Source organism: Xyrauchen texanus, chromosome 41 (assembly GCF_025860055.1).
Source record: "Xyrauchen texanus isolate HMW12.3.18 chromosome 41, RBS_HiC_50CHRs, whole genome shotgun sequence".
Lineage (NCBI taxonomy): Eukaryota > Metazoa > Chordata > Actinopteri > Cypriniformes > Catostomidae > Xyrauchen > Xyrauchen texanus.
Genome location: NC_068316.1, coordinates 15302635 through 15329835, shown reverse-complemented (window position 1 = coordinate 15329835; position 27201 = coordinate 15302635). Strand labels below are relative to the sequence as shown.

The following is a 27201-nucleotide window of genomic DNA, read 5'->3' as shown; positions in this document are numbered from 1 at the left end:
TGTGCATTACACTTTGGCTCTGGTGGGCAGGTCAGCATCTCATAATGGAATAATAATCTAACTGTTACCCATCTCTTCAGAATTGTCAATTAAAATTCCCCACTGACTAAATTTACAATGAAAACAACAGACAAATTGTTCAGCTATTGGAAAAATGTTGACGTTTATAAAATCTATTGTGTACAATATTTTTATGAAAAAGTATACAGGACTTGGAAAACAGTAGTGCTCCTTCACTGTAGAAACAAAGCCACAGAGGAGACTGGAGGGGAGAGGTTTTGTAGGGCAAGCGACAGTGACACTTGGGTGGGCCGCTGCCTGTTGTCCTCAACAGCTGAGTTAATTTTTGACTTCTCTTGACAGAACAGAACTAACATTCACACGATCTTGGGATGGGTGTAGTGAATTCGGCACCGTTCGTTGAAAACCTGTTGGGGGGGGGGGATTCACAATGGTAATTTGGTAAAGATAAAAACAGAATTCAATAATATCAATACGAGAACACTGATATATGCTCACCTTCAGACTACGGTCATTGACCACTTCTTCAACGTTTAGCTCTGACTGCATGAATTTTAACTGTAAGAAAATTGAGAGAGACTATCTGGAAATCAAACAAGACTTCATTCACTTAAAAAAGATGTTCCAGGTTGTGAAATGGAACATAACACCCCCCTTTTTTTTTTTTCTTTTTTCTCTTGACCATAGATGGCACTAAATCTCATCTCAACACCTTTATTGAATGTCTGTACTCTTCTCAATCATGATATTTCATCTGAATGTCAACATTTGTGAGATTTATTCCATCCAAATGTCTGTGACATTCGATTATGTTGGATATAAAAAGTTTTTATGTCTATTGGTTAAGGGGGGAGTCTGTGGACACAGTAAAGTATTTCGATTTTTGGAGTAAAAATATTGTTTTTATTTTTAAGTGACAAAGGTGGAGGTCATCTTGCCCCAGTAGTGTGGTACGATTTAATATTCTTTTATTAAAAATGTTCTCCCTATTTTGGAATGCCCAATTCCCACTAGTAGGTCCTTGTGATGGTGCAGTTACTCACCTCAATCCGGGTGGCGGAAGACAAGTCTCAGTTACCTCCACTTCTGAGACAGTCAATCCACGCATCTCATCACGTGGCTCTTTGTGCATGACACCGCAGAGACTCACGGGATGGGAGGCTTATGCTACTCTCCACGATCCACGAACAACTTACCACGTGCCCCATTGAGAGCGAGAACCACTAATCATGACTACGGGGAGGTTACCCCATGTGACTCTACCCTCCATAGCAACTCGGCCAATTTGGTTGCTTAGGAGACCTGGATGTAGTCACTCAGCACACCCTGTATTCAAACTTGCGACTCCAGGGTTTGTAGTCAGCGTCAATACTCTCTCAGCTACCCAGGCCCCCTTCTTCTCATAATTTGTAATTTTGTGCTATGACAACAAAATTAGAAAATGTTTCTATTTATTTCCCTTGATAATATGTTGGATGATGCACCATCCTCCTGTACATGCTAAATGTTTATATATGTTACAATTTAAAAGTAAATTAACATTGTTCTTTAGGGTAAGATGGGGTCAGACACCCCCTTTTTTTCATCGTTCGGCTTATTGGATGTTAAACCACTGCTGAAATACTGTATAACAGCCAATTACAACATGGTTGTTATAACGTGGTATAAGTTGCAAGCCTCTCTCCTCATTATGACATTTATTTGGTTATGAGTTACTGTTCAAACGTGACAAAACTTAAGTGCACCCCCTAGAAGCAGAAAGTGCCATTACCTTAGTTTGCTCTTTCCTTGGTTGCTTGATAATTGACAAATTGTCATTATCCTTTGCTCTCTCTTCACGTAACTGCCCGATGATGGCTGAGGTCTCTGTAATACATGCTTTTATTGCTTTATCTCTGGAAAGATGAGCCTCCATGAGCTGGAACACATGAATAAAATACATAGAAAAGGTTTTGTAATAAAGTCACAGACCAAAACATTCCACTAGAATGTGGGATCTCTAATAATCAATAAGATTATTTAAAAGTATTTTGTAGTGTAAGGTGACACATACAGACTTGTAAAGATCTTTGCAGGTCTGTGTGGCATCCACTTTGCCAGAGAAGGATGCAGTGGGCACAGTGGTATTAAGGGCATGGACAATTCTGTCGTCAATGGTGCGCATTACTTTTATTACTTCCTAAAGGATGTGGGGGAGATACACAGATCAATACATTACTTTGCAAAGTATGTAGTATAAATCAAACCATTTCATAATCTTTAACTCCATGCATATCCATTACATATTGTTTCCTGTAAATATAAATATTTTAAGGTTACATGTGTTTTGTAATCAATAAAAGCAATATTTAACAGATATATACAAGCACAGACTATTTTCATATTTCTCCTAAATAAAGATAACTAAAATGAGATTAAGTTGTTATTTTGAACTTAATGTCATATGTACTGTATATGTGCATTTAAATGCAATCATCATTCATTTAGCTACTTTAATGGATATGGAGACTTGCCACCTCAAAGACAATAATAAATTACACAAATTCACAAAACTATAGGTATAACACCACTTTGCAGTACAAATGCAAGAGGTAGCCTAAAGCAACTGACAAGCAGTATATAGGTGAACTTCTAAAAAGATTACAAATGGTTATAAACTTATAAGAAACGGTGACCAGCAAGAGTACCCTAAATATAGGCTACATTTACCATGGCAGATGTGAGGAAAACTCACATCTCAACCCACGGAAGGCTGCTGGACCAGACAACATTCCTGGCAGAGTGCTCAGAGGATGTGCAGACAAGCTAGCAGATGTTCTTACCGACATCTTCAACATCTCTCTGAGCAGCGCCTTCGTTCCAACGTGCTTCAAGGCCACCACCATCATCATCCCCATGCCAAAGAAGTCTTCAGTGTCCTGCCTCAACGACTACCGTCCCGTCGCACTTACACCCATCATCATGAAGTGCTTCGAGAGGCTCGTCATGAGGCAGATTAAGACCCAGCTGCCCCCCTCACTAGACCCACTGCAGTTTGCGTATCGTTCAAACCGTTCAACGGACGATGCCATCACCACAACCCTCCATCTGGCCCTCACCCACCTAGACAATAAGGACTCATACGTTCGAATGCTGTTCATAGATTTCAGCTCAGCATTCAACACAATCATTCCCCAGCACCTGATTGGAAAGCTGAACCTGCTGGGCCTGGACACCTCCCTCTGCAACTGGATCCTGGACTTCCTGACTGGGAGACCTCAGTCAGTTCGGATCGGGAACAGCATCTCCACCACCACCACACTGAGCACTGGGGCCCCCCAGGGCTGTGTGCTCAGTCCACTGCTGTTCACTCTGCTGACTCACGACTGTGCAGTAATGCACAGCTCGAATCACATCATCAAGTTCGCCGATGACAGGACCGTGGTGGGTCTCATCAGCAAGAACGACGAGTCAGCATACAGAGAGGAGGTGCAGCGGCTGACGAACTGGTGTAGAGCCAACAACCTGTCCCTGAATGTCGACAAAACAAAAGAGATGGTTGTTGACTTTAGGAGAGCACAAGGTGAACACACTCCGCTGAACATCGACGGCTCCTCTGTGGAGATCGTCAAGAGCACCAAATTCCTTGGTGTTCACCTGGCGGAGAACCTCACCTGGTCCCTCAACACCAGCTCTATCACCAAGAAAGCCCAGCAGCGTCTCTACTTTCTTCGAAGGCTGAGGAAAGCACATCTCCCAACCCCCATCCTCACTACATTCTATAGAGGGACTATTGAGAGCATCCTGAGCAGCTGCATCACTGCCTGGTTTGGGACTTGCACCGTTTCGGACCGCAAAGCCCTGCAGAGGATAGTGAGGACAGCTGAGAAGATCATTGGGGTCTCTCTTCCCTCCATCAAAGACATTTACAAAAAACACTGTATCCGCAAAGCAACCAGCATTGTGGACGACCCCACACACCCCTCACACAAACTCTTTACCCTCCTCCCGTCTGGCAAGAGGTACCGAAGCATTCGGGCCCTCACGGCCAGACTGTGTAACAGCTTCTTCCCCAAGCCATCAGACTCCTCAATACTCAGAGACTGGTTTGACACACACGTGTCCTGAGTTGCACTTTAATTACTGTCACTTTATAACTGTCTGCTACCTCAATAACTGCTATGTGCATAGAAAATTATCTCATAGTATGTTATGTTTACATTTTTAGAAACTGTCATCTTTTTGCACTACTGAGTACTGGTCGGCGCTGCACTGTCTATTGTCCTGTTCATTGTCAGAAATTTGTTGTACTGTCCTGTACTTTTTGCAGATGTTTGCACGTGCACTTTATATAGGTATTTATAGGTTTTTTATATAGGTATTTTATTTTGTTGTGTTGTCTCATGTGGTCCTGTGTTGGTCCTTTGTTGTTTTTATGTAGCACCATGGTCCTGGAGGAACGTTGTCTCGTTTTGCTGTGTACTGTACTAACTGTATATGGTTGAAAAGACAATAAAAACCACTTGACTTGACTTGATTTCCCTTATACATTAATACACATTTAAACCTAAATTAGTAATGTTGAAAAAAGTTTGCGTCGTGTTGGTTTAAATTAACACTGTTTTAGTGTGTAAACAAAATTGATTTTACATAAATGTTTTCAAACACAGCACATCATTTCACCCATGTTTGCTCTGCACATTGAACCTTACGACATCAAGGACCACCAGACTACCGAGGGTCATTCAATCAAACAACGTGGACACCACGATAACGTCAGATGTGTGACCCAAGTGTTTGTCTCCGATTTAAGGGAGCTGAGGTACTGTGAGTTTTCTTCATTGGGGGGGGGGCGGTTTCCCAGAGACTGTCTCTTCTACCAGGAACATTCTTGGAAAATAATATTTTTTTTCCCTTTTATTAAAAAAAAAAAAAAAAACATTCATTTCCTGTGTTTGAAAAAGGAAGAGACTTGCTATCTTTAAACAAGTTCTGTATAGCTGTTCTGATTACCCTGCCATACCTGGACAGTCCAACGCCAGCCCAGTTCTGCGGTGAGGTAAAATTTAAAACTTGAGTTGTGAATATTACTCAGGTATGTTGACTGATGTGAGAAAAGTATTTGATGTGAAATGTAATATTCATTATGTACTGCTGACTGAACTGGTTCTCACTTGAATATTCTGTTGGAGCTGTTGTTTATTTTATTTTGTTTGACTTGAGTATTTCTGCAGAAAGGAAAGAGACTGAACATAAGCTTGAAACTAAGTGAAGCTTTAATTATGTGATTGTTTATTTTTCATTCATAAGTCATGTGAAACAAAAGTTTATTTTTGGCACTTACAATCATTTTCTTTATTTTATTTTATTTAAAATAAATACATCTACAATCGCTGTCATCTTGGAGTAGGGGCATTCCTCCTGTCTTGTAGGCTGGTAGTAGAAAAAGGGGTTAATTCATTTTATTACACTCTGGGAAAGCTACCGTGTACACTTTAAGTCCTGGGGTCGCCTCCTCACCAGTCATTGCTAAAAAAGCACAGTTGATTAAGACAGATTAAAACATACTTATTTATAATAAGTACAGGAGTTAATTGTCCTAGGAGTGGGGACTTAGATCCTGTCATTTCCCTAGGCATCCAAGATATTCAGAATAGATACTTACCCCCCTACATTGTAGTGAAATTTCCCGCTACATCTGCAGTGCAGCTGATCAGTTGAGCACTGGTGGTCTACACTGTACTAGAGAATCAGCTGGTATTCGCAGACCAGACGTCACTTTAAAACCGGGGACACCTTTTGTTCTAATAGGCCTACTGCAGGGTTCCTCAATAGGCGGCCCGCGGGCCATATCCGGCCCATGAGAGAATTGTTTTTGGCCTGCGCTTTCAAATTGTGTTATCATGGTAATGTCCGGGTAGCACTGGCGCGAAATTTAGCTGGCGCGAAAATTCAAACGCAGCATCATTGACAGCTTAGTCTGACAGCGTAAACATGGCGAGTGTGAAAAGAAAAGTGGACACGGAAACGCAAAGCCAACGTGTTTGTTATGCATGCAGACCGTAGCGGTCTGTAAGTCTGATAACATCCAACGCCATTTCAGTGCATTGCACAGCAATTTTAACTGCAATTATCCAGAACATTCTGAGAGCCGCAAACCGAAGGTAACACAATTGGTCTCAGCTTACAAGCAATCAGTTGCTGTTATTTACAAAGCCACATCCATACTGCAGCGTCCTTACGTGTGGCTTGGAACCTGGCAAAGGCAAAAAATCCGTTCACGGATGCCAAATTAATTAAAACCTGTGCAATTGACATGGTGGAGAAAGTTTTAAATCACGATGACAAAATGAAGAAAATAGTTGTGGATCTATTACAGAAGGTGCCATTATCCGATTGCTCGGCAACAAGAAGATTAGAGGCATTGGCGGGTGAGTGTATGTCCAATCTTTTATCTGACATAAAGGAAGCAGAAGTCATGTCACTTGCAATAGACTCGTCTTGCGACCGAACCGACATTGAACAGCTGTCAGTGTTCGTCAGATTTTTTGATGGGAAGGTTGGGAGGCTGGTAAACTTTATTCGCGCGAGTTCTGGTCTGCAACATCGCCTTTTCCGAGCCTTGCTGGAAGAAATGTCAGCAGAACGGCATGATCTTTTGCTGCACAATGATGTCCGATGGCTGAGCAAGGGTCATGTGCTGGAGAGAGTGTGTGAACTTCAAAATGAACTTTGTTCATTTTTAAGCAGCCTAGCCATAAGGCAGAGACATTTCTGAGGTTTTTGAACGACAGCGCAGAGATGGCATACGTTATTTTTTGAGCGATATCATGTCTCACTTAAATCAGCTTAATATGCAATTGCAAGGCAAGAACCACACCATTGCAGACATGTACGAAGCTGTTGAAGCTTTTCGTTTAAAGCTGACACTTTTTGAACGGGATCTTCAAGGGAGAAAGCTACACTTTCCGCATTTGCAACAGCATTGCGAGAAACAACAGACGCGAGAGGACCCGCTAATGCGTGACTTTGTGACGAGATTGGCAGAAAATTTCAAGGAGCGATTTGAGAGCTTTAACCTGTCAAGCAGGGGCGTGTCTAGAGCATTTTCAGTGGGGGGGCCATGCTGGGGCACTGCCTCCAAACGGGGTGGCCGCCAGTGACCAAAAAAAAAAAGCTAAATTCTACAGTATATTACGTACATCCTATTGATTTTATTATTGTTTTAACTTGAATAAAGTTACTTGTAAACAAATGTAGTAATAAAGCACATTTTTGATTAATTTAGTTTTTTTGTCATCCCTGTATATATCCATTAAGTTAAATTTGAGAGCCAGTGTTTATTATTTTTAGTGTTTTCATAAAACTAACAAGTTTATAAAATAAAAGCAATTTTAATAATGAGCAATTTTAAAAACCCAGAAGCAGAAACGATGTCAACTATTTAATTTTAATTAGTTTGGCCATTACAATATACAGTAGTATTATTCACAATCTCTTTCAAATAATAATAATTTAAAAAAAAAAATCTCCCCCCACTGTAATAATTCAAATGGTTTGGCCAAAACATCAAAGTGTTTCATTCAACATTTTTTTCAGATTAATTTACAAAAAAGCTGAGTAACACAGAGTTAAAGTTTTAGCACTGTAACATTTCAAATGAAAACACCACAGTTTAAAAATAAAATATGGAACCATTACATTGTGCTCTGCTAATATATTAAGGAACAGTCTTTAGTTTAGAAACAATAAAAACAGTAGCAGAAAGAGAGGAAAACAGTCGAAAAAGAAAGAAGGCAGACCTCAACTAAAACAGCTCTTCTGTTTCGGTGGTGACTGGCAAGCTCACCATTATTATTTATAAAGGTTGCAGAGTTATTATCTATATTGATTAAAAATAATGGTATTGAAGGTCTTTCAGTGCTGGATAGACATATACTTATAAGTCAGTTTGCTGACGATACAACATTGTTTCTAAAGAATGAATATCAAATTCCATTAGCTTTACATTCGATTAACCAGTTTTCTAAAGCTTCGGGCTACATTTAAACCTAAACAAATGTGTAATGTTAACACTGCATGAGTTTCCTTTGCAGTCATTATCTAATATACAAATTAAAAGGGAAGTTAAATATTTGGGGATTATTATTTCTAAAGATAAAGATGTTATGGAGAATAAAAATGTGTTGAATAACATAGATAAATGTAAGTCCATATTGAATAGATGGCTGCAGAGGGATCTTACAATTTTTGGAAGGGTTCTTTTATCTAAAATGGATAGTTTGTCCAGACTCATCTATCCAGCCTTCTCCTTGCCCATATCGACACGAATTATTAAATTAATAAATAAGGTGAATTTTAAATTTATTTGGAGAAATAAGTGTCAGTATATTAGAAAGGAGGACATGATTAAAAAATATGAAGACGGTGGGGTGAATGCTATCAATTTCGACATTATGAATGGAGTTTTGAAATTGAAATGGTTAAAATCCTTCATTCAAAATAGCCACTCTTTTTGGTTTATTGTCCCCAATGCTATCTTTAACAAACTGGGGGGAATACACTTTCTGTTATGTTGTGACTTTGAGTGCACCTCGTTACCAGTTAAACTTTCAGCCTTCCATCAGCAAGTGCTGCTCTATTGGAAACTATTGTTCAAACATAACTTCACTCCTCACAACACTCCAGTTTGGAATAGTAGATATATAAAGTTTGGCAGAAGATCTGTATATCTTGAGGAATGGATATCTAAAGGGATTTGGGCTATTGTCCATTTCTTGGATGTTAATGGAAATTTGTTACTGTATAGAGAGTTTTGTGAGAAATTCCAAGTACAGTGTACCGTTAATATGTTTAATAGAATGATTAGAGCTATACCAATTCCTTTAAGATTAATGGTTAAAGAAGACATGTTGTACTCCAAAATCTCCCCAGTACTGAGACAGCACTCCTTAGAAGGTTATGATTTATGTGATAAAAAATGTAGAAATAGAGTCATTAGAATTTTTTTTTTACAGGCTTATTACCCAAACCCAATTAGACGGGAATACGTGCATAAAGATTTTGATAAGGTTGAAATAAAAAAAAATTAGGAAAAATGATTTGTCTTTTCCTCTCCCTCCTAAAGCTAAGGAGGTGAACTTCAACATTTTAAATGAGATTTATCCTGCTAAGGAATTTTTAAGATTGAAATTTAATTTTGATGTGAATAATTGTGTTTTTTGTGAAACAAATATTGAAAATCTAGAGCATGTCTTCTTTGATTGTGATATGGTGCAACCCTTTTGGAGTGAGGTGCAGAATTGGTTAAGGTCTAGGAGGGTTGAACTCCCACCTCTCACGTGGAAGTTAATTAGGTTTGGTGTTTGTCTGGAAAACAAAGATTGTGATTTTGTTATTAATTTCTTGTTATGTTTTGGAAAGTTTTTCATTCATAAATGCAGATGGTTTAAATCTAAACCCAACTTTAATCACTGCATGAATGAGGTTAAACTCTTGTGCAAATCTTTAAAATTTGTTAAAAATCAGAAAGCCCTTAAACTGATTTCTCTTTTGGATACGTTTAAATTAATTTAAAAAGTCCCTTTTTATTTATTTTTTCATTTTATTTATTTTTGTTTTTTTTCTATTTAATTATTGGTTTGTTCATAGTGTGTTTTCTGTGTTAGCTATGCTCAACCTATGGCTGAACAATTGAGGTTATATTCAGAGATTTGTTGATGTACCTTGTTTGTTTGTGTTGTTGAAGGATAATAAAAAAAAAAATTAATTTTTTTTTAAAATATGTCAAAACAATTTACGGCAATTGTAGACAGTAATTATTTGAGGAAATTGTTATGTATATTTTGATAAGTCACTTGTGATTTGTATTAGGGATGCACCGAAATTTCGGCCGCCGAAAATTTTCGGCCGAAAATGGCACTTTCAGCACTTTCGGTTTTCGGCCGAAAGAGAAAAAAGTCCGAAAATATGAGCCGAAAATATATACCTCCTCGCCCCCCTCAGTGCTCAGATTTCAATCTGGATCGATCTAGCCCTTATCACAGCGCTACCAAACAAAGGCCGATCATGTCAGCGGTGTGGACATTCTTCAAAGTTTCTGATAAGGACATCAAATTTGCGATCTGCAGTGTTTATTCAGCAGAACTTTCAAGATATATATATACAGAATACAGCAAGAGATTCTACAGGAAAATGTCACAACTAGCGCAGCTACACCACAACTTGAGACGTATTTATCTGAACTACTCCAGAAGCGACAATCTCCTTGACTACGGGCGCATAAACAAACACCGCTTTCCTTTGCTTGCGCGGATTGCGCACAGGTATTTATCTCCCCCACGCACTAGCACAGAGAGTGAGAGACTGTTCAGTGCAGCATCTCATGTTCTTGATGAGCTTTCTGACAGGAGAGACGGTCAGAAAATTTAGCAACTTTTGTTCTTGAAGAGAAACCTGTCACTTGTACTTAAATAGAAAGCGGTCCAATATGATGTGAATAGCAATTACATTACACTTGTTCTTCACTTGAGGATACATCTGTCGTTTACAGTTGAGGTTGGATTTAGTTCAATTACTGCTGTTTTGCACAATCATTTTCACTTAAAGTGTACATACATTTACATAAACAGAATAGAGCACTGATCTATATATATAATTATATATTATAGATATATATAGATCAGTGGAATAGAGGCCCTCTGCCATTCTGTGTTCTGCCTGTTGTTTTAATTAAAATTACTGTTGCATATTTAAACTTTTTGAAAGATGTCAGCTAAGTTCATTTCTTGACTCTTGTTTTGCATATAATAGTTTTCTAAAACTTTACATTATTTGGATAATTGTTAATAAAATCTGTAAAATTTGATTTTTACAGAACTGAAAGAAGAAGAATATTTAATATAGTTTTAATATATTTTTTGTCCAATTTTGTTGTGCTACTTTCAATAAAAGTGTGATTTATTTTATTGGTTTGTAGTTTTTCAATTCAGATTAATTAAATTCATGAAATTAATGAAAAAGTTTTAATACAATTATGCACAACATTTTTTTTTTTTTTTTTTTTTTTTTTAAATAGGTAAAAATTTCGGTTTCGGTTTTCGGCCAAGTGCATCCTGGATTTTCGGTTTCGGCCCAGAATTTTCATTTCGGTGCATCCCTAATTTGTATCCTTTTTTTTGGCAATAAAGATGACTTTATTAAGCTTTAAAAAAATATCTCTCTCTCTCTCTCTCTCTCTCTCTCTCTCTCTCTCTCTCTCTCTCTCTCTCTCTCTCTCTCTCTATATATATATATATATATATATATCACGAACTTCAGTAAAGTCTATAAACTGATTGGCCATAAAATGAACCAATCACAAGACATCTTATGGGGGAGCACCTGGGGTGGCCAATCGAATTTCAGGGGGGGCCGGTGGCCACCCTGGCCACCACGTAGACCCGCCCCTGCTGTCAAGTGAACTACTTCTCTTCCTAAGACATCCATTTTCAGTCCCAGCAGATGGGCAATGGACTGCTGAGGCCAAACGCCTGGTTTCATCCTTAGATGAAGCATCTTTGCAGCTGGAGATTTTGGAAATGTCAAAGTCTGATTTTCTCAGAGAGCAACACAAGGAGGCTAGTGTGAGCGACTTTTGGACAAAAGTGGTTTCTCAAGCTAAATTCAAGAACAGCAAAATCATTGCAATTTTCCTACTTTCAATGTTCCCCTCCACTTACATCTGTGAGTCATCGTTTTCTATTATGAACATCATCAAGAACCAGGATAGAAACAGACTGTCCAGTGTGCATCTTGATCAGTGTCTCAGGATTGCTACAACAGATTATAGCCCCAACATCAGAGGTATTGCTTCAGCCAGTCGCTGTCACTTCTCGCATTGAATGGTGAGTATATGTCAGTTAATTGTTTGATCCCATAAAATCATAAAAAGTAAGAATAATACAATATTAATGCTGATTGGTCTAATAATTGAATCTTCAATTAGGGAAAGTGAAGAGAAGAGATCCAGTCTGGAGATGAGCAGGAGCTGTTGACTCGCATGGCAGACATGGAGATCCAGAATTTTTGTTTGTTCATTTGTATTTAATATTCAACAGGCAAAGTTCTTTAGTTTTCTGTATCTAAGTACAAACATTTTCTTAATTGGTTGAATAAAAGACTACTGAGAATTAAAAAAACAATCAGAATATGTATATTGTGACTCTTTTAACAAAACATCAACAAAAACAACAATAATAATAATAGCAGAGCAAACATTGTGGTCATAACATCGTGGCTGGTGGCCCTTGGCTTTGTATTGTTGGCAGAATTTGGTCCTTAGTGAAAACTAATTGAGGAACCCTGTAATACTGTAATTAGTCTAAGCAGAGGAGGTTTAGCCATTGGGAGAACCGGGAGTTTTCCCAAAGGGCCGGCCGCGAAACGGGGCCAAATGGGCTGCAATACGCTGAAATAGGCCGCAGCATTATGCAAAACGCCGCCGCAATATGCCGAAGGGGCAGCAATATGCATAAAATGACAATTATTTGTTTTTTAATTTTGTTTTTGTAAACAAATAATGAAATAGCAAGTTGATTTTAGTTTTTCCGATTTTGAATTCCTAATTGAACATGAAATGAATGAATGATACATGGGTCCGTGTATCTTTTGGTCATTCGATTTTCCTTTTAGAATCGGGTATTCAAAAACAAAAAAAAGTGTCTATTTGATTTTTGCTTTAAAATACAAAAATTAAAATTAAAATACAAAGCGTTTCTCTTTTTCAGTGTCAAAAATGGATGAGTGATATTTAAAAAATTATTTTGAGTTTCATTTTCTATTTCGGATAACAAAAAATAAAATTACTTTAAAACAGAAACGAAAAAAGGACCGTTTCTTCATATTCCGAGACCGGATGTGGTCATTTACGTGACAAGAGCGCCAATGAGGACGGAGCTGTGTCAAGACTATTTTTCATTCACATAATAAGAAAGCAATTAAAACTATATGTGAGTCCTTCAATATATTTGCATGATGTTTAGCCTTCCCCCCTGGGTGTATTAATAGGACAAACGTAAACGGAACATACAATTGGTTGCAATGACAGCACGCCACTCTTTAACAAGTGCAAGCGCTTTGAGTGAGAAGGGAACAAATTCCCCTTAGAAGGTAAATTTTTGGAGAGATATAATGATGTAATGAGAAAAGTAAATAGATTTTACAGGTGTCTAATACTTTATTTTAATGATATATTAATATTCTTGAGAGTCTCCACTGGCCAGCTAACATCTGACTGGCACCAGCTGGAGGTGGGGATAATCACTGGCTGTACCATCTCAGTGACCCTCTTTGCACTGGCAATGAACATGCTGGTCAAGGCAGCTGAAACAGAGTGCAGAGGCCCCCTCAGCAAGGCTGGAGTAAGGCAACCTCCCATAAGAGCATTCATGGACGACCTCACAGTGACAACAATGGCGGTACCAGGTGGATCCTCCAGGGGTTGGAGAGACTCATGTCATGGGCACGCATGAGCTTCAAACCTGCAAAGTCCAGGTCTCTGGTCCTAAAGAATGGGAAGGTTACAGACAAATTCCGTTTCAGACTGGGAGAACACCAGATCCCATCAGTTACTGAGAGACCAGTGAAGAGCCTTGGGAAGGTCTTCAACTGCAGCCTGAATGACAGAGACTCCATCAAGGCAACCGGTGCTGACCTAGAGGGATGGCTGTGAACAGTGGATAAGTCTGGGCTCCATGGAAGATTCAAGGCCTGGGTCTACCAGCATGGAATCCTCCCAAGAATCCTCTGGCCTCTGCTTATCTATGAGGTCCCCATGACAGTGGTGGAAGGTTTTGAGCAGAAGGTGAGCAGCTATCTACGTAGATGGCTGGGCCTGCCACATAGCCTGAGTAACATCGGGCTATATGGGAACACCAACAAGCTCAGGCTCCCTTTTAGCTCAGTCAGGGAGGAGTTCATCCTTGCACGGACACGAGGACACCTGCAGTACTCTGGATCCAGAGATACCAAAGTGTCCGGCGCAGGGATTGTTGTGAGGACAGGGAGGAAGTGGAGGGCAGCCGAGGCAGTCCAGCAGGCAGAGGCGCGGCTGAAGCACAAGGCCATCCTTGGAACAGTGGCGCAAGGCAGAGCCAGACTCGGGAGTCTAACAGCGACCCGATATGACTCTGCTAGTGGAAAGGAGAGGCAGAGGCTGGTACAGGAGGAGGTGCAAGCTTCAGTCGAGGAAGAGCGAACCAGCAGAGCAGTGGCCATGCGGCAGCAAGGCGCCTGGATGAAGTGGGAGCAGGCGATGGAGCGGAGCGTCACCTGGAAGGAAATCTGGAAGTGGAACCCCCAGAGAATCAAGTTCTTGATTTAGGGGGTCTATGACGTCCTCCCAAGTCCATCCAACCTGTGCACATGGGGCAAAATAGAAACACCTGCATGCCCTCTTTGTTCCAAAATAGGAACATTAGCACACATCCTGAGCAGCTGCTCCAAGGCGCTGGGTGAGGGCCGGTATCGATGGAGGCACGACCAGGTCCACAAATCCATCGCTGAGGCAATCAGCAAGGGGACCAAGGACAGCCGATACACCCAAGCTTCAGCCAAGACAATTCACTTCATCAAGGAAGGACAAAAGCCAGAGAAAACATCAAAAAACTGCTCTGTAAGTTTGCTCTCCACGGCCCGAGACTGGGTGATGACAGTCGACCTGGAAAGGCAGCTGAAAATCCAAACACACATCACCTAGTCCAAATTGAGACCTGACATCATCTTGGTCTCTGAAGCCACCAAACATCTGATCTTGTTAGAGCTGACAGTGCCCTGGGAGGAGAGGATGGAGGAAGCTTAAGAGAGAAAAAGGGAGAAATACCAAGAACTGGTGGAGGATTGTCGGAGGAACGGATGGAGGACCAGGTGTATGCCAGTAGAGGTGGGCAGTAGGGGATTTGCTAGTTACTCCCTGAGCAAGGCCTACGGTACGCTGGGCATAAAAGGTGCTTATCAAAGAAGAGCCATAGGCAACGACGTGGAGGCAGCAGAAAAAGAATCCAGATGGCTCTGGTTAAAGAGGGGAGAGCAGTGGGGGCAGTAGAATGCCACCTGGACACAGGCCGAGGCCTGATCAGCCTCGGTCGGGTCGCCTGGATGAGGGTGTCTGTTGTAAGACCCGAAACACCCAGTGACTCCTGGAAACAACACTGATGATGTGTCCAAGGTTGTGTATCAGAAGATGTTTCTGTAAAATATAATTATACATATTATGCTGCAGCCTTCCGATTGATGGTTAAACCTTTTTTTACCATGTGAAAAAGTTATCAAAATAAGAACACAAATAAATGGCCAAAAAATATATATATTAAAAGCATACGTGTAAAAAGTAAACATTAATCATATTTGCGAATAAATTCAATATATTTAACGACAAATAAAAATAAACTACTGTGTAAGTCTCTACTGAACCACTTCAACCCTATTTGGTCTGTCCCATTCAAATGGTATGTCCCAATGTCATGTGATTACCAGCAAGCAAACAACTTTCACGGAGTGAACATGCACTAGTTCGAAAACAATATTTTTTGTGGTTGATTTAGCTAATCTTCTGTATTTGAAATGTCTAGAATTCGTGGAGGAACTTCCGAGGCAAAAGATGCCAATGAAAATGTGCAGAAAATATGCGATGAGGTTGGTCATTTTTAAATTGTAGATGGACCGTGAAAATAAGGTATGGGCTGGGAACCTCACAACCTACAGTTGATCATCTTTCACTAAATGTGTAACATTTACAAGTAATACAGAGTAATACCTGCTGTTGTCTTTGATATAGCATTCGTATTTTGATACGTGAAATAACAGTTGTCATCGCCTATTGTGTGTACAGAATTTTAACTCTAAAATGCAGAAAAAGAGTCTAGATGCTTATTCTTTTAAAAACGACTTATTTTTAGTTCAAGAAAAAGTATTTATTTTAATAATGTTTTTTTTTTTTTTTAAATGGATGATATATATTTTATTAAACACTGAAGAGTTTCACACACACTGAAAACGGAGTGGCAGTTTTTGTATATTTACATTGAATATTAATTAGTTTTTTGTCAGCCGACCCATGGGAAAGGTTTAGTATAGCCTACTCATTGTGCCGCAAGGGTGGGGCCCAATAATAGAAATTTGTCCCAGTCCTGGTAATGCCCAACATTCTGCAGCTTCATGCTCATTCTTGAGCCAAGTGGATACAACTTCAAAAAATAGAACTTGTTCTGATTATTGAGAGGAAATTATTTTAGGTATAAATATATATATTAAATAAAAAAAATAAAAATTGTATAAAAAAAAAATGGAAAGAAACATTATTTACATGTTTAAATTTGCTACATCAAAACAAAACCTGCTATAGGAGGGGGAAACGGACAAAAAAAAAGTTGCATGACACCCCTGCCAACATTCATTGACAACCCAATTCCCCTTTTCTTCTTTGAAAACAGTTGAAGTCCCATGTCGAGGATAAAACTGGACAGAAGTATGACGTTTTCATCGCCAAATCATATAAAACACAAGTTGTTCAAGGAAAAAACTTCTTCATCAAGGTAGAAGAAAATCATAATCTCTATTATACTTAAGATGCTTTGAAATAAAGACCCAGACTACAATTACAACAACTACAATTTTAATAAATTATTTTACTTCTCTTTAGGTGCATGTAGGTGGGGATGACTTTATTCATTTGCGTGTGTTTAATAGCCTGCCCTGTTATGGAGGCAAACTAGAGCTGCACAGTCTGCAGCCATCCAAAGCTCACCATGATGAGATTGAATACTTCTGAGTGAAACTTCCAGAAAGACCCTAAATCAAATCAGCATCCCTATGCTCATGAAACCAGCTGATGGCCTTAAAGTAATGAACATATGCATTTGTTTACTAGTGGGATCATAAGTAAAACACTATCTGCAATAAAATTGCTTAAGTTTAGTAATTATGTCCGTATGTGTGTCCAGACATTGTGTATTTGGCCATAGGATAACAGTTAATTTTTTCATACACTAAAAACATCAAATCACACCGTTAATCTGATAAATAACTATGGTGACAGACTGGACTTTACAAAAGTATTTGACCATATCCCCTGATTATATATAAATGTATACTTAAATAACTGCTTGTACTATATACATTATTTACATAAAATGCATGGATGAAACCCTTCAACTGAACATTTACTATGTTGGCATCATGCCTGTGTTTAGTCTTGCTACCCAAATCAAAAAAAAGTGCAGTGTTATGTCAGCTGGGGATAAAGAACAGATGTGCATTACACTTTGGCTCTGGTGGGCAGGTCAGCATCTCATAATGGAATAATAATCTAACTGTTACCCATCTCTTCAGAATTGTCAATTAAAATTCCCCACTGACTAAATTTACAATGAAAACAACAGACAATTGTTCAGCTATTGGAAAAATGTTGATGTTTATAAAATCTATTTTGTACAATATTTTTATGAAATGGTATACAGGACTTGGAAAACAGTAGTGCTCCTTCACTGTAGAAACAAAGCCACAGAGGAGACTGGAGGGGAGAGGTTTTGTAGGGCAAGCGACAGTGACACTTGGGTGGGCCGCTGCCTGTTGTCCTCAACAGCTGAGTTAATTTTTGACTTCTCTTGACAGAACAGAACTAACATTCACACGATCTTGGGATGGGTGTAGTGAATTCGGCACCGTTCGTTGAAAACCTGTTGGGGGATTCACAATGGTAATTTGGTAAAGATAAAAACAGAATTCAATAATATCAATACGAGAACACTGATATATGCTCACCTTCAGACTACGGTCATTGACCACTTCTTCAACGTTTAGCTCTGACTGCATGAATTTTAACTGTAAGAAAATTGAGAGAGACTATCTGGAAATCAAACAAGACTTCATTCACTTAAAAAAGATGTTCCAGGTTGTGAAATGGAACATAACACCCCCTCCCCCCCCCACCCCCTTTTTTTTTTTTCTTGACCATAGATGGCACTAAATTTCATCTCAACACCTTTATGGAATGTCTGTACTCTTCTTAATCATGATATTTCATCTGAATATCAACATTTGTGAGATTTATTCCATCCAAATGTCTGTGACATTCGATTATGTTGGATATAAAACGTTTTTACTGTGTCCACAGACTCCCCCTTAACCAGTAGACATAAAGTATTTTCGATTTTTGGAGTAAAAATATTGTTTTTATTATGAAGTGACAAAGGTGGAGGTCATCTTGCCCCAGTAGTGTGGTACGATTTAATATTTTTTTATTAAAAAATTATCTCCCTATTTTGGAATACCCAATTCCCACTAGTAGGTCCTTGTGATGGTGCAGTTACTCACCTCAATCTGGGTGGCGGAAGACAAGTCTCAGTTACCTCCACTTCTGAGACAGTCAATCCACGCATCTCATCACGTGGCTCTTTGTGCATGACACCGCAGAGACTCACAGGATGGGAGGCTTATGCTACTCTCCACGATCCACGAACAACTTGCCACGTGCCCCATTGAGAGCGAGAACCACTAATCATGACCACGAGGAGGTAACCCCATGTGACTCTACCCTCCCTAGCAACTCGGTTGCTTAGGAGACCTGGCTGTAGTCACTCAGCACACCCTGTATTCAAACTCACGACTCCAGGGTTTGTAGTCAGCGTCAATACTCTCTCAGCTACCCAGGCCCCCTTCTTTTCATAATTTAAAATTTTGTGCTATGACAACAAAATTAGAAAATGTTTCTATTTATTTCCCTTGATAATATGTTGGATGATGCACCATCCTCCTGTACATGCTAAATGTTTATATATGTTACAATTTAAAAGTAAATTAACATTGTTCTTTAGGGTAAGATGGCGTCAGACACCCCCTTTTTTTCATCGTTCGGCTTATTGGCTGTTAAACCACTGCTGAAATACTGTATAACAGCCAATTACAACATGGTTGTTATAATGTGGCATAAGTTGCAAGCCTCTCTCCTCATTATGACATTTATTTGGTTATGAGTTACTGTTCAAACTTCACAAAACTTAAGTGCACACCCCAGAAGCAGACAGTGGCATTACCTTAGTTTGCTCTTTCCTTAGTTGCTTGATAATTGACAAATTGTCATTATCCTTTGCTCTCTCTTCACGTAACTGCCCGACGATGGCTGAGGTCTCTGTAATACATGCTTTTATAGCTTTATCTCTGGAAAGATGAGCCTCCATGAGCTGGAACACATAAATAAAATACATAGAAAAGGTTTTGTAATAAAGTCACAGACCAAAACATTCCACTAGAATGTGGGATCTCTAATAATCAATAAGATTATTTAAAAGTATTTTGTAGTGTAAGGTGACACATACAGACTTGTAAAGATCTTTGCAGGTCTGTGTGGCATCCACTTTGCCAGAGAAGGATGCAGTGGGCACAGTGGTATTAAGGGCATGGACAATTCTGTCGTCAATGGTGCGCATTACTTTTATTACTTCCTAAAGGATGTGGGGGAGATACACAGATCAATACATTACTTTGCAGCAAAGTATGTAGTATAAATCAAACCATTTCATAATCTTTAACTCCATGCATATCCATTACATATTGCTTCCTGTAAATATAAATATTTTAAGGTTACATGTGTTTTGTAATCAATAAAAGCAATATTTAACAGATATATACAAGCACAGACTATTTTCATATTTCTCCTAAATAAAGATAAATAAATGAGATTAAGTTGTTATTTTGAACTTAATGTCATATGTACTGTATATGTGCATTTAAATGCAATCATCATTCATTTAGCTACTTTAATGGATATGGAGACTTGCCACCTCAAAGACAATAATAAATTACACAAATTCACAAAACTATAGGTATAACACCACTTTGCAGTACAAATGCAAGAGGTAGCCTAAAGCAACTGACAAGCAGTATATAGGTGAACTTCTAAAAAGATTACAAGTGGTTATAAACTTATAAGAAACGGTGACCAGCAAGAGTACCCTAAATATACAGGTGAAACTCGAAAAATTAGAATATCGTGCAAAAGTTCATTAATTTCAGTAATTCAACTTAAAAGGTGAAACTAATATATTATATAGACTCATTACAAGCAAAGTAAGATATTTCAAGCCTTTATTTGATATAATTTTGATGATTATGGCTTACAGCTTATGAAAACCCCAAATTCAGAATCTCAGAAAATTAGAATATTACATGAAATCAATAAAAAAAAAAGGATTTTAAATACAGAAATGTCGGCCCTCTGAAAAGTATAATCATGCATATGTACTCAGTACTTGGTTTGGGCCCCTTTTGCATTAATTACTGCCTCAATGCGGCATGGCATGGATGCTATCAGCCTGTGGCACTGCTGAGGTGTTATGGAAGACCAAGATGCTTCAATAGCGGCCTTCAGCTCTTCTGCATTGTTTGGTCTCATGTCTCTCATCTTTCTCTTGGCAATGCCCCATAGATTCTCTATGGGGTTCAGGTCAGGCGAGTTTGCTGGCCAATCAAGCACAGTAATACCATGGTCATTGAACCAGGTTTGGTACTTTTGGCAGTGTGGGCAGGTGCCAAGTCCTGCTGGAAAATGAAGTCAGCATCTCCATAAAGCTCGTCTGCTGAAGGAAGCATGAAGTGCTCTAAAATGTCCCGGTAGACGGCTGCGTTGACTCTGGACTTAATAAAGCACAGTGGACCAACACCAGCTGATGACATGGCTCCCCAAACCAACACAGACTGTGGAAACTTCACACTGGACTTCAAGCATCTTGGATTGTGTGCCTCTCCATTCTTCCTCCAGACTCTGGGACCTTGGTTTCCAAATGAGATGCAAAATTTGCTCTCATCAGAAAAGAGGACTTTGGACCACTGAGCAACAGACCACTTTTTTTCTTTAACCCAGGTAAGACGTTTGACATTTGAAGCCCATGTCCAGGACCCGTCTGTGTGTGGTGGCTCTTCATGCAGTAACTCCAGCCTCAGTCCACTCCTTGTGAAGCTCCCCCACACATTTGAATGGCCTTTTCCTGACAATCCTCTCCAAGCTACGGTCATCCCTGCTGCTTGTGCACCTTTTTCTTCCACACTTTTCCCTTCCACTTAACTTTCTATTAATATGCTTTGATACAGCACTTTGAGAACATCCAACTTCTTTTGCAATTACCTTTTGAGGCTTTCCCTCCTTGTGGAGGGTGTCAATGATGGTTTTCTGCACAACTGTCAGGTCAGCAGTCTTCCCCATGATTGTGAATTCAACTGAACCAGACTGAGAGACCATTTAAAGGCTCAGGAACCCTTTGCAGGTGTTTAGCTGATTAGAGTGTGACACTTTGAGCCTACAATACTGAACCTTTTCACAATATTCTAATTTTCTGAGATTCTGAATTTGGGGTTTTCATAAGCTGTAAGCCATAATCATAAAAATTATATCAAATAAAGGCTTGAAATATCTTACTTTGCTTGTAATGAGTCTATATAATATATTAGTTTCACCTTTTAAGTTGAATTACTGAAATTAATGAACTTTTGCACGATATTCTAATTTTTCGAGTTTCACCTGTAGGCTACATTTAAACCTAAATTAGTAATGTTGAAAAAAGTTCGCGTCGTGTTGGTTTAAATTAACACTCTTTTAGTGTGTAAACAAAATTAATTTTACATAAATGTTTTCAAACACAGCACATAATTTCACCCATGTTTGCTCTGCACATTGAACCTTACGACATCAAGGACCACCAGACTACCGAGGGTCATTCAATCAAACAACGTGGACACCACGATAACGTGTTCTAAGATGTCCGTTTGCGCTTTAGAAAGCTACATTAATTCATCCCTGACAGCTTCGCCAGTTTTACCTGAAACATTGAAAAGTCCTCACAGTTTAGTGCTCCACTAGGCGCCGCCATATTGGACTAAAAGGGCCCTGCGCGCTAAGAGTGCCCACTAACTGCCTGAATTATACTTACTACAAAGAACTACAGTTTGATTGTGATGTTATAGATAATTTCTGAGTGTTTCCGTATGCTCATTCTAGCTTGCCCCGAAATAATAGCGAGAACGCGTTTTTCTATGTCCACACAAGACAAATAATCCGAATTAAAATGGAGAGTGTAAAAGTCACGGATGTGGTGCATTAAATAGTATACAGCGATTTAATACTAATATTAAGTTATTTATCTTATTAAACAAAACAAAAATCCAACTGACCTCACTTATGAACAGGCGCTACCATGTATTGACCGCTCAGGGTCCTTCAGTGTTTCAGCTGATTGAATCAGCCTGTACTGACATTCAGGCATTACTGAGAGGAACTAAACCTGACATTGTCAATTTGGCACGTTTTCATGGATGACAGAACTGGTGTCTTCTCTCTTTAATTATATTGTTTATTCAGAAGACATGATCTCCAGTATGATCGGTGGGCATCGCGCTGCCTTTGGCACGTTAATAGGTCAGTATTTCCAGCAATATATTTGTTTAGGAAGCAGCCAAACAGTGTATGATCAAGCTGTGGCATTAGTTCAGTTCAATAAATGGTTTCGTAGTTTCGCTTTGGTGCTACTGGCATGAACCAGTTTGTGATTCATGCTGTTGCGTAGATTGTATTTTCATGTGTTGTTTGATACTTGGACTTGTTATAATAATTTTTTAACTTTTAAACCCACCTGATCTCACAACATTATAAACGTATAAACTTTTTACAACTGTATTACTTTATTGGCTCAATCATTAAGAATAAAACAATTCAAATTAATATGATTCGGAAAGCTTCTTGAAGGTGCTCGATGATTGGCTTAATTTATTTTACTATAGTATCAGCTACATTAGTAAAATAACGGTATCTTGGCGGAAAGTGCTGAGCTTGGTACATGTACATCCATGGCGATATTTTTGTTTAACTTTAAATCAGTCCGAGTGTAAGACAAAACCCAACTTATTTTTGGTGTATACACATTATCATACGTCCTGAACTGAACTGCATTATAGCCTGTTGATGTGTTTTTGCCTCGTAGCGCATTTGCGGAGAGGAGTGATGAACACTGGCTGCAGAAGACTGTGCAGCAAGCCTCAGGAGGAGGCATCTGTACCACAACAAACCCCAGCACAGGGTTGGTACTTGATCCACGTACCTTGATTTGAAGGCTTGGCATATGAGTGACTCTTTACGTAAATGTTCCCTCCTTGAAAATGCTGAATGAAATACTTTATTCCATTATGCGTTGTTGAGGTTACCGCGGTAAAGATAGTTTGTGGTTTGAAATTCAGAATTTGATTGGTTATAAACCCGCTTCACAGCAAAGATGCCCCTTTGGAGCCCGTGTGGGGCCACTGCGGGCAGAAACTGATCCGGTGTGAAATGTGGGGCATTATGGGGCCAAGGTGGGCCAGCCCAAAGTGTCTGATGAGAGTGGGCCCCATGCCCACAATATGCCCACGCTTTGGACTGGGTCTGGCCTCTGCTTAAACCTAACCACAAAGTGCAGCCGGGTGTGCCACAGGATGTGGGCCACAGTACGCCATGTGGGTGTGCTCAATAGGTCCTCAACAAATAATAAAAATAGTTTGGTCTTTGTACCTGAAGAATACCACAACATTACTATTAATGCATATGCATAGTAATTGCACTTGTTGAAAGTAGAAAAAATTAAGAAAATATATATTAAAACTGAGTACAAAACTGATCGTTTCATGAAACAGAACAATAATCACATTAGAAAACATTACGTATAAATCAATCCCCTCAGGGGCACCAGTGGATCTCTGCCATTTATCTTCTGGTCCTTCCCGCATCCTTGTCTCTAGCGTTGCGGAGCCACATTTTAATCGCAGCTTCCACTTCGGATGCTGTGGGCGGCCCAGTTACTTTTTGTCACATCATCTAAGTGAGAAAGAAAACAACAATTGAAAAGTAAATGTAAAAAACATTTGTTAGGGCCTTTCCACCTCAGGAAGTTCCCCAGGGCACCAAGAATCTTTTGAGGAACTCAAACTTGTTGACTAATGCTGCTAGTTGGCATAGTGAACTAGTCCATTAATATTGATTCCCATGAAACTTTTCTCCATTTTATTTACACATTTACGTTTTGGGTTAAATATTTTCTAAAAATGCTAAATTCTGTGATGTTAACATAAAAATTAAAAAGCGTTTATCTGGAGCAGATGATTTCATTTCACATCAGGTCTCGCATGCTTCTCTTTCACACGCGGTGCGTGCAGACATGATGAGCAAAATACGGTTTGTTATTCATGTTTTGTTCTTCATAATTAAGGCTTCTATTTCTTTCCAATTTAATTTTTTGTTTAGCACTTGGCAAAACATAATGTGCAGTTTAACAAAGATTTCAAAACTGAAATCGGAGATCATTTCAATAAAATGCATTTTAAATTATCCATCAGTGTTTGTAAAATGCGTTAAATGACGGACAATTTTCCGTTAATGTAACCTCTGGTTATTATATGTTGGCTAACTTTTACTTGGTATTTTCTTAATATAGGATATTAGGTTTGCTCTTATTGGTCCTGACCTGCACTGTCTATACCTGGGGTCAAACTATGTCATGCATATCACCATTAGCACGCAGAGGAGTAATCTCTGGCACATGAGCAGTTTCATTTAGATGAAGTAGAGCCTACTGTGGCCTGTGAAGATGGCCAGAGTTTAGAAATATAAATTGATTTCCTGTTATTACTCAAGGCAATGGGGGTTGAGCAGTTAGATGCAATAAAACATGACCAAATGTGATTGTGAAAGTTTTCAAAAATCAGGCTCTATCTAAAACAAGTGAATCTGAATGAACCCAGACTGCGTGATTGCTGGAAATGTGAAAGTGAAGAGCGCTTATTTGTCACCGTCCCGACTCATGGACTTAAAAAGGGTTGACAGGAAAACAAACTGTTGTGAAAAAAATCACAAATCAGACTGGTCAAGATGAGAGTGGATTCAGTCTTCTAGGTGTTCAACTTTTGGAGCTATTTGCATCAGAAAGTGAGGAGTCGTAAAATGTAAACGACCGACTGCAGAGCGGAGGATGATGTCATCTGAATTCACAAATCATGAAGAATAAAATGCAACATTATTTACATGTCTATGACAGTGCATAGCGGGTTTATAGCCAATCAAATTCTGAATTTTAAACCGCAAACTTTACCGCGGTCAATTACATATTGATTTTGAAAACGTGTGCGTGACACAGCAAGAGTGTAATTGTGTTGCAATAAACAGGAAATTATCCTGTTCTACAAGAATCAGTCTGAACTAGAGGGTATCTCATCAGGTATTCTCTCAGTCAGGACTATGATATATCTTCTCACTAACTCCTTGTGTGATTCATTTCTTGCCCTTAGCACAACGTCTTGGATTTAAATTGCCAGGCTACTGCCCATCAGAGTGGGATAAGAAGATGTTGATGTGGTCTGGGCGATTCAAAACCAGGGAACAGATTCCAGAGTTTGTGTCGTAAGTGAACTATTCCTGTTTACATATGATAAACTCCTAACTCCAATGATCAGTGGTTGGTTTATGAGGTCATGTGGATAAAGTTGTGCCAGTTTATTGGTGGAACAGAAGGGCCTTCTGCTGTGAGGCTCAAACAAGATTTACCCGAGTGTACTGACTGGTAATTGGTATAATTCTTGGTATCTGGAAGAAGATCAGAGTGGGCTTTGTTTGTGATGGTTAGACACAAAACAGAGCAAACATGTCCTCAATGACCCACCATTACATGCAGTTCCAATTATCATATTCAGTTAGACACTACTTTAATAAGCATTGCTTTGTAGATGTATCTAACCCCCAGTTGTTTGCACAGTTTTTGCTGCCTTTTGAAAATTCTGAGTTTGTCACTTTCAGATTTGAGATGATTGATGCTGCCCGGAATAGATTGCGTGTGAAGGCCTGCTATGTCATGATGGGACTTACCATCTTGGCGTGCCTTGTTATGGTTGTCTTAGGCAAACAGGTAATGCGACAACTGAAAAAGTGTGCAGTTGGTTAATGACTAACCTTTTCAGCTTTATTATATGTCTGTCATACATAGTCAGTGCTTTCCATCACAGGCTGCAGGTCGGCATGATAATCTGACTCTTCGTAACATGGAGAAGAAGGCTCGATGGAAAGAGGAAGCGCAGAAAGCAAGGGAGGAAGCTGCTCTTGTGGAGAAAGCCCAGTGAGATGTTTCCAACTGAGCTCCAGAGGCCCATTTATTCTAAAGCCATGCTTCATTGGATCTCTAGTGGAGATGTTACAGATGCTCTTTCACCCAGCAAATACATTTTTAGAGTAGTGTAAGAGAGGCCACTAAAGATGTATTCATTGTGTGATTTTTGTATATGTCCAGTAAAAACTTAACTATCCTTAGTCTCATTTTGTATTTATTGTCTGTTTTTCTATGAATGGGGATAAATGTATGGTTAGTTCGTGTTAAATAGTCTTAAAAAATGGAAGTATTACCAGAAAGCTGAACAGGTTTTGAACAACATGAGGGTGATTCAATTGACAGAATTTACATTTTGGCACTTAAACTATCCTGCACATTATGTGGACAATGATACTTCAAGTTGTGCAGTTTGTTGAAACAAAAAGTAATTGGATTTTTTTTTACCTTGCAATCACTAAAACATGCAAAGGAAAAAAAAAAAGTTGTATTGATGGACTGAAATATGGAGATTTAGGTATGGGGTCTTTTAACATGGGTCAAAAAGTAACAACACAGAACACTCTTAACGGTGTTGTGTTTTGCATGGGCAACCACCACACATTTTCTTCATAAAATTTCCAAATGTAGTTAATATTTACCATTTAATAATAATGCTAAAACTACTTGAATTACACAAAAAGAAACACATAAAGCTGAGGTTTATTGTCTGTGCCTGCCTGCCTGCAACGACCAACCTGAAGGAACAGCAGCTCGGTAATTCATCTGTTAATAATATCCTTCAAAAATGTGGGTGACACTTTACAAATAAGGTTGTATTCATTAACCTTAAAAGTATTGTTCATTCTTAGTTCACTTTAATTATAGCACTTATTAATCTTGGTGTAATGTTATTTCAACATACTAATATTTTTAAAACTAAAAGTTGTATATTTTAACATTAGCCATTTAATTATGAACTAGCATGTATTTGTATTGTCATAAATTCACATTATACATGATTAATAGATGTGGTTACTTTAAAACACCTAATGCATTTATTAATGTTAACAAA

At 38.9% G+C, this 27201-nt stretch overlaps 3 protein-coding genes across 7 annotated transcripts; 2 read left to right on the top strand and 1 right to left on the bottom strand.

Moving 5' to 3' along the window:
* Window positions 1-207: 207 nt before the first annotated feature.
* Window positions 208-22196, bottom strand: LOC127634418 (protein MIX23-like). Of its 4 annotated transcripts, none has more exons than XM_052113971.1 (5): window positions 21849-22196; window positions 2075-2200; window positions 1793-1939; window positions 520-579; window positions 208-428 (listed from the first exon to the last, which is right to left on the bottom strand). In XM_052113971.1, the coding sequence occupies exons 1-5, from the start codon at window positions 21897-21899 to the stop codon at window positions 378-380; spliced, it is 435 nt and encodes a 144-aa protein (XP_051969931.1). In that variant the 5' UTR covers window positions 21900-22196; the 3' UTR covers window positions 208-377. The 4 variants fall into 4 exon arrangements, with proteins under 4 accessions (XP_051969931.1, XP_051969930.1, XP_051969929.1 ...); XM_052113970.1 differs by lacking the exons at window positions 520-579; window positions 1793-1939; window positions 2075-2200 and adding exons at window positions 17800-17859; window positions 19071-19217; window positions 19353-19478 and having other exon boundaries at window positions 21849-21935; XM_052113969.1 differs by lacking the exons at window positions 1793-1939; window positions 2075-2200 and adding exons at window positions 19071-19217; window positions 19353-19478 and having other exon boundaries at window positions 21849-21935.
* LOC127634419 (cystatin-B-like) lies at window positions 15509-16827 on the top strand. Of its 2 annotated transcripts, none has more exons than XM_052113972.1 (3): window positions 15509-15672; window positions 16470-16571; window positions 16679-16827. In XM_052113972.1, exons 1-3 carry the CDS (start codon window positions 15601-15603, stop codon window positions 16805-16807), a joined length of 303 nt encoding a protein of 100 aa, XP_051969932.1. In that variant the 5' UTR covers window positions 15509-15600; the 3' UTR covers window positions 16808-16827. The 2 variants fall into 2 exon arrangements, with proteins under 2 accessions (XP_051969932.1, XP_051969933.1); XM_052113973.1 differs by having other exon boundaries at window positions 15552-15712.
* A 54-nt stretch (window positions 22197-22250) lies between the features above and the next one.
* On the top strand, window positions 22251-26373 carry LOC127634416 (protein FAM162B-like). The gene is made up of 5 exons (XM_052113962.1): window positions 22251-22444; window positions 23007-23102; window positions 25339-25450; window positions 25844-25952; window positions 26050-26373. Exons 1-5 carry the CDS (start codon window positions 22342-22344, stop codon window positions 26161-26163), a joined length of 534 nt encoding a protein of 177 aa, XP_051969922.1. The 5' UTR covers window positions 22251-22341; the 3' UTR covers window positions 26164-26373.
* The last annotated feature ends 828 nt before the right edge of the window (window positions 26374-27201 follow it).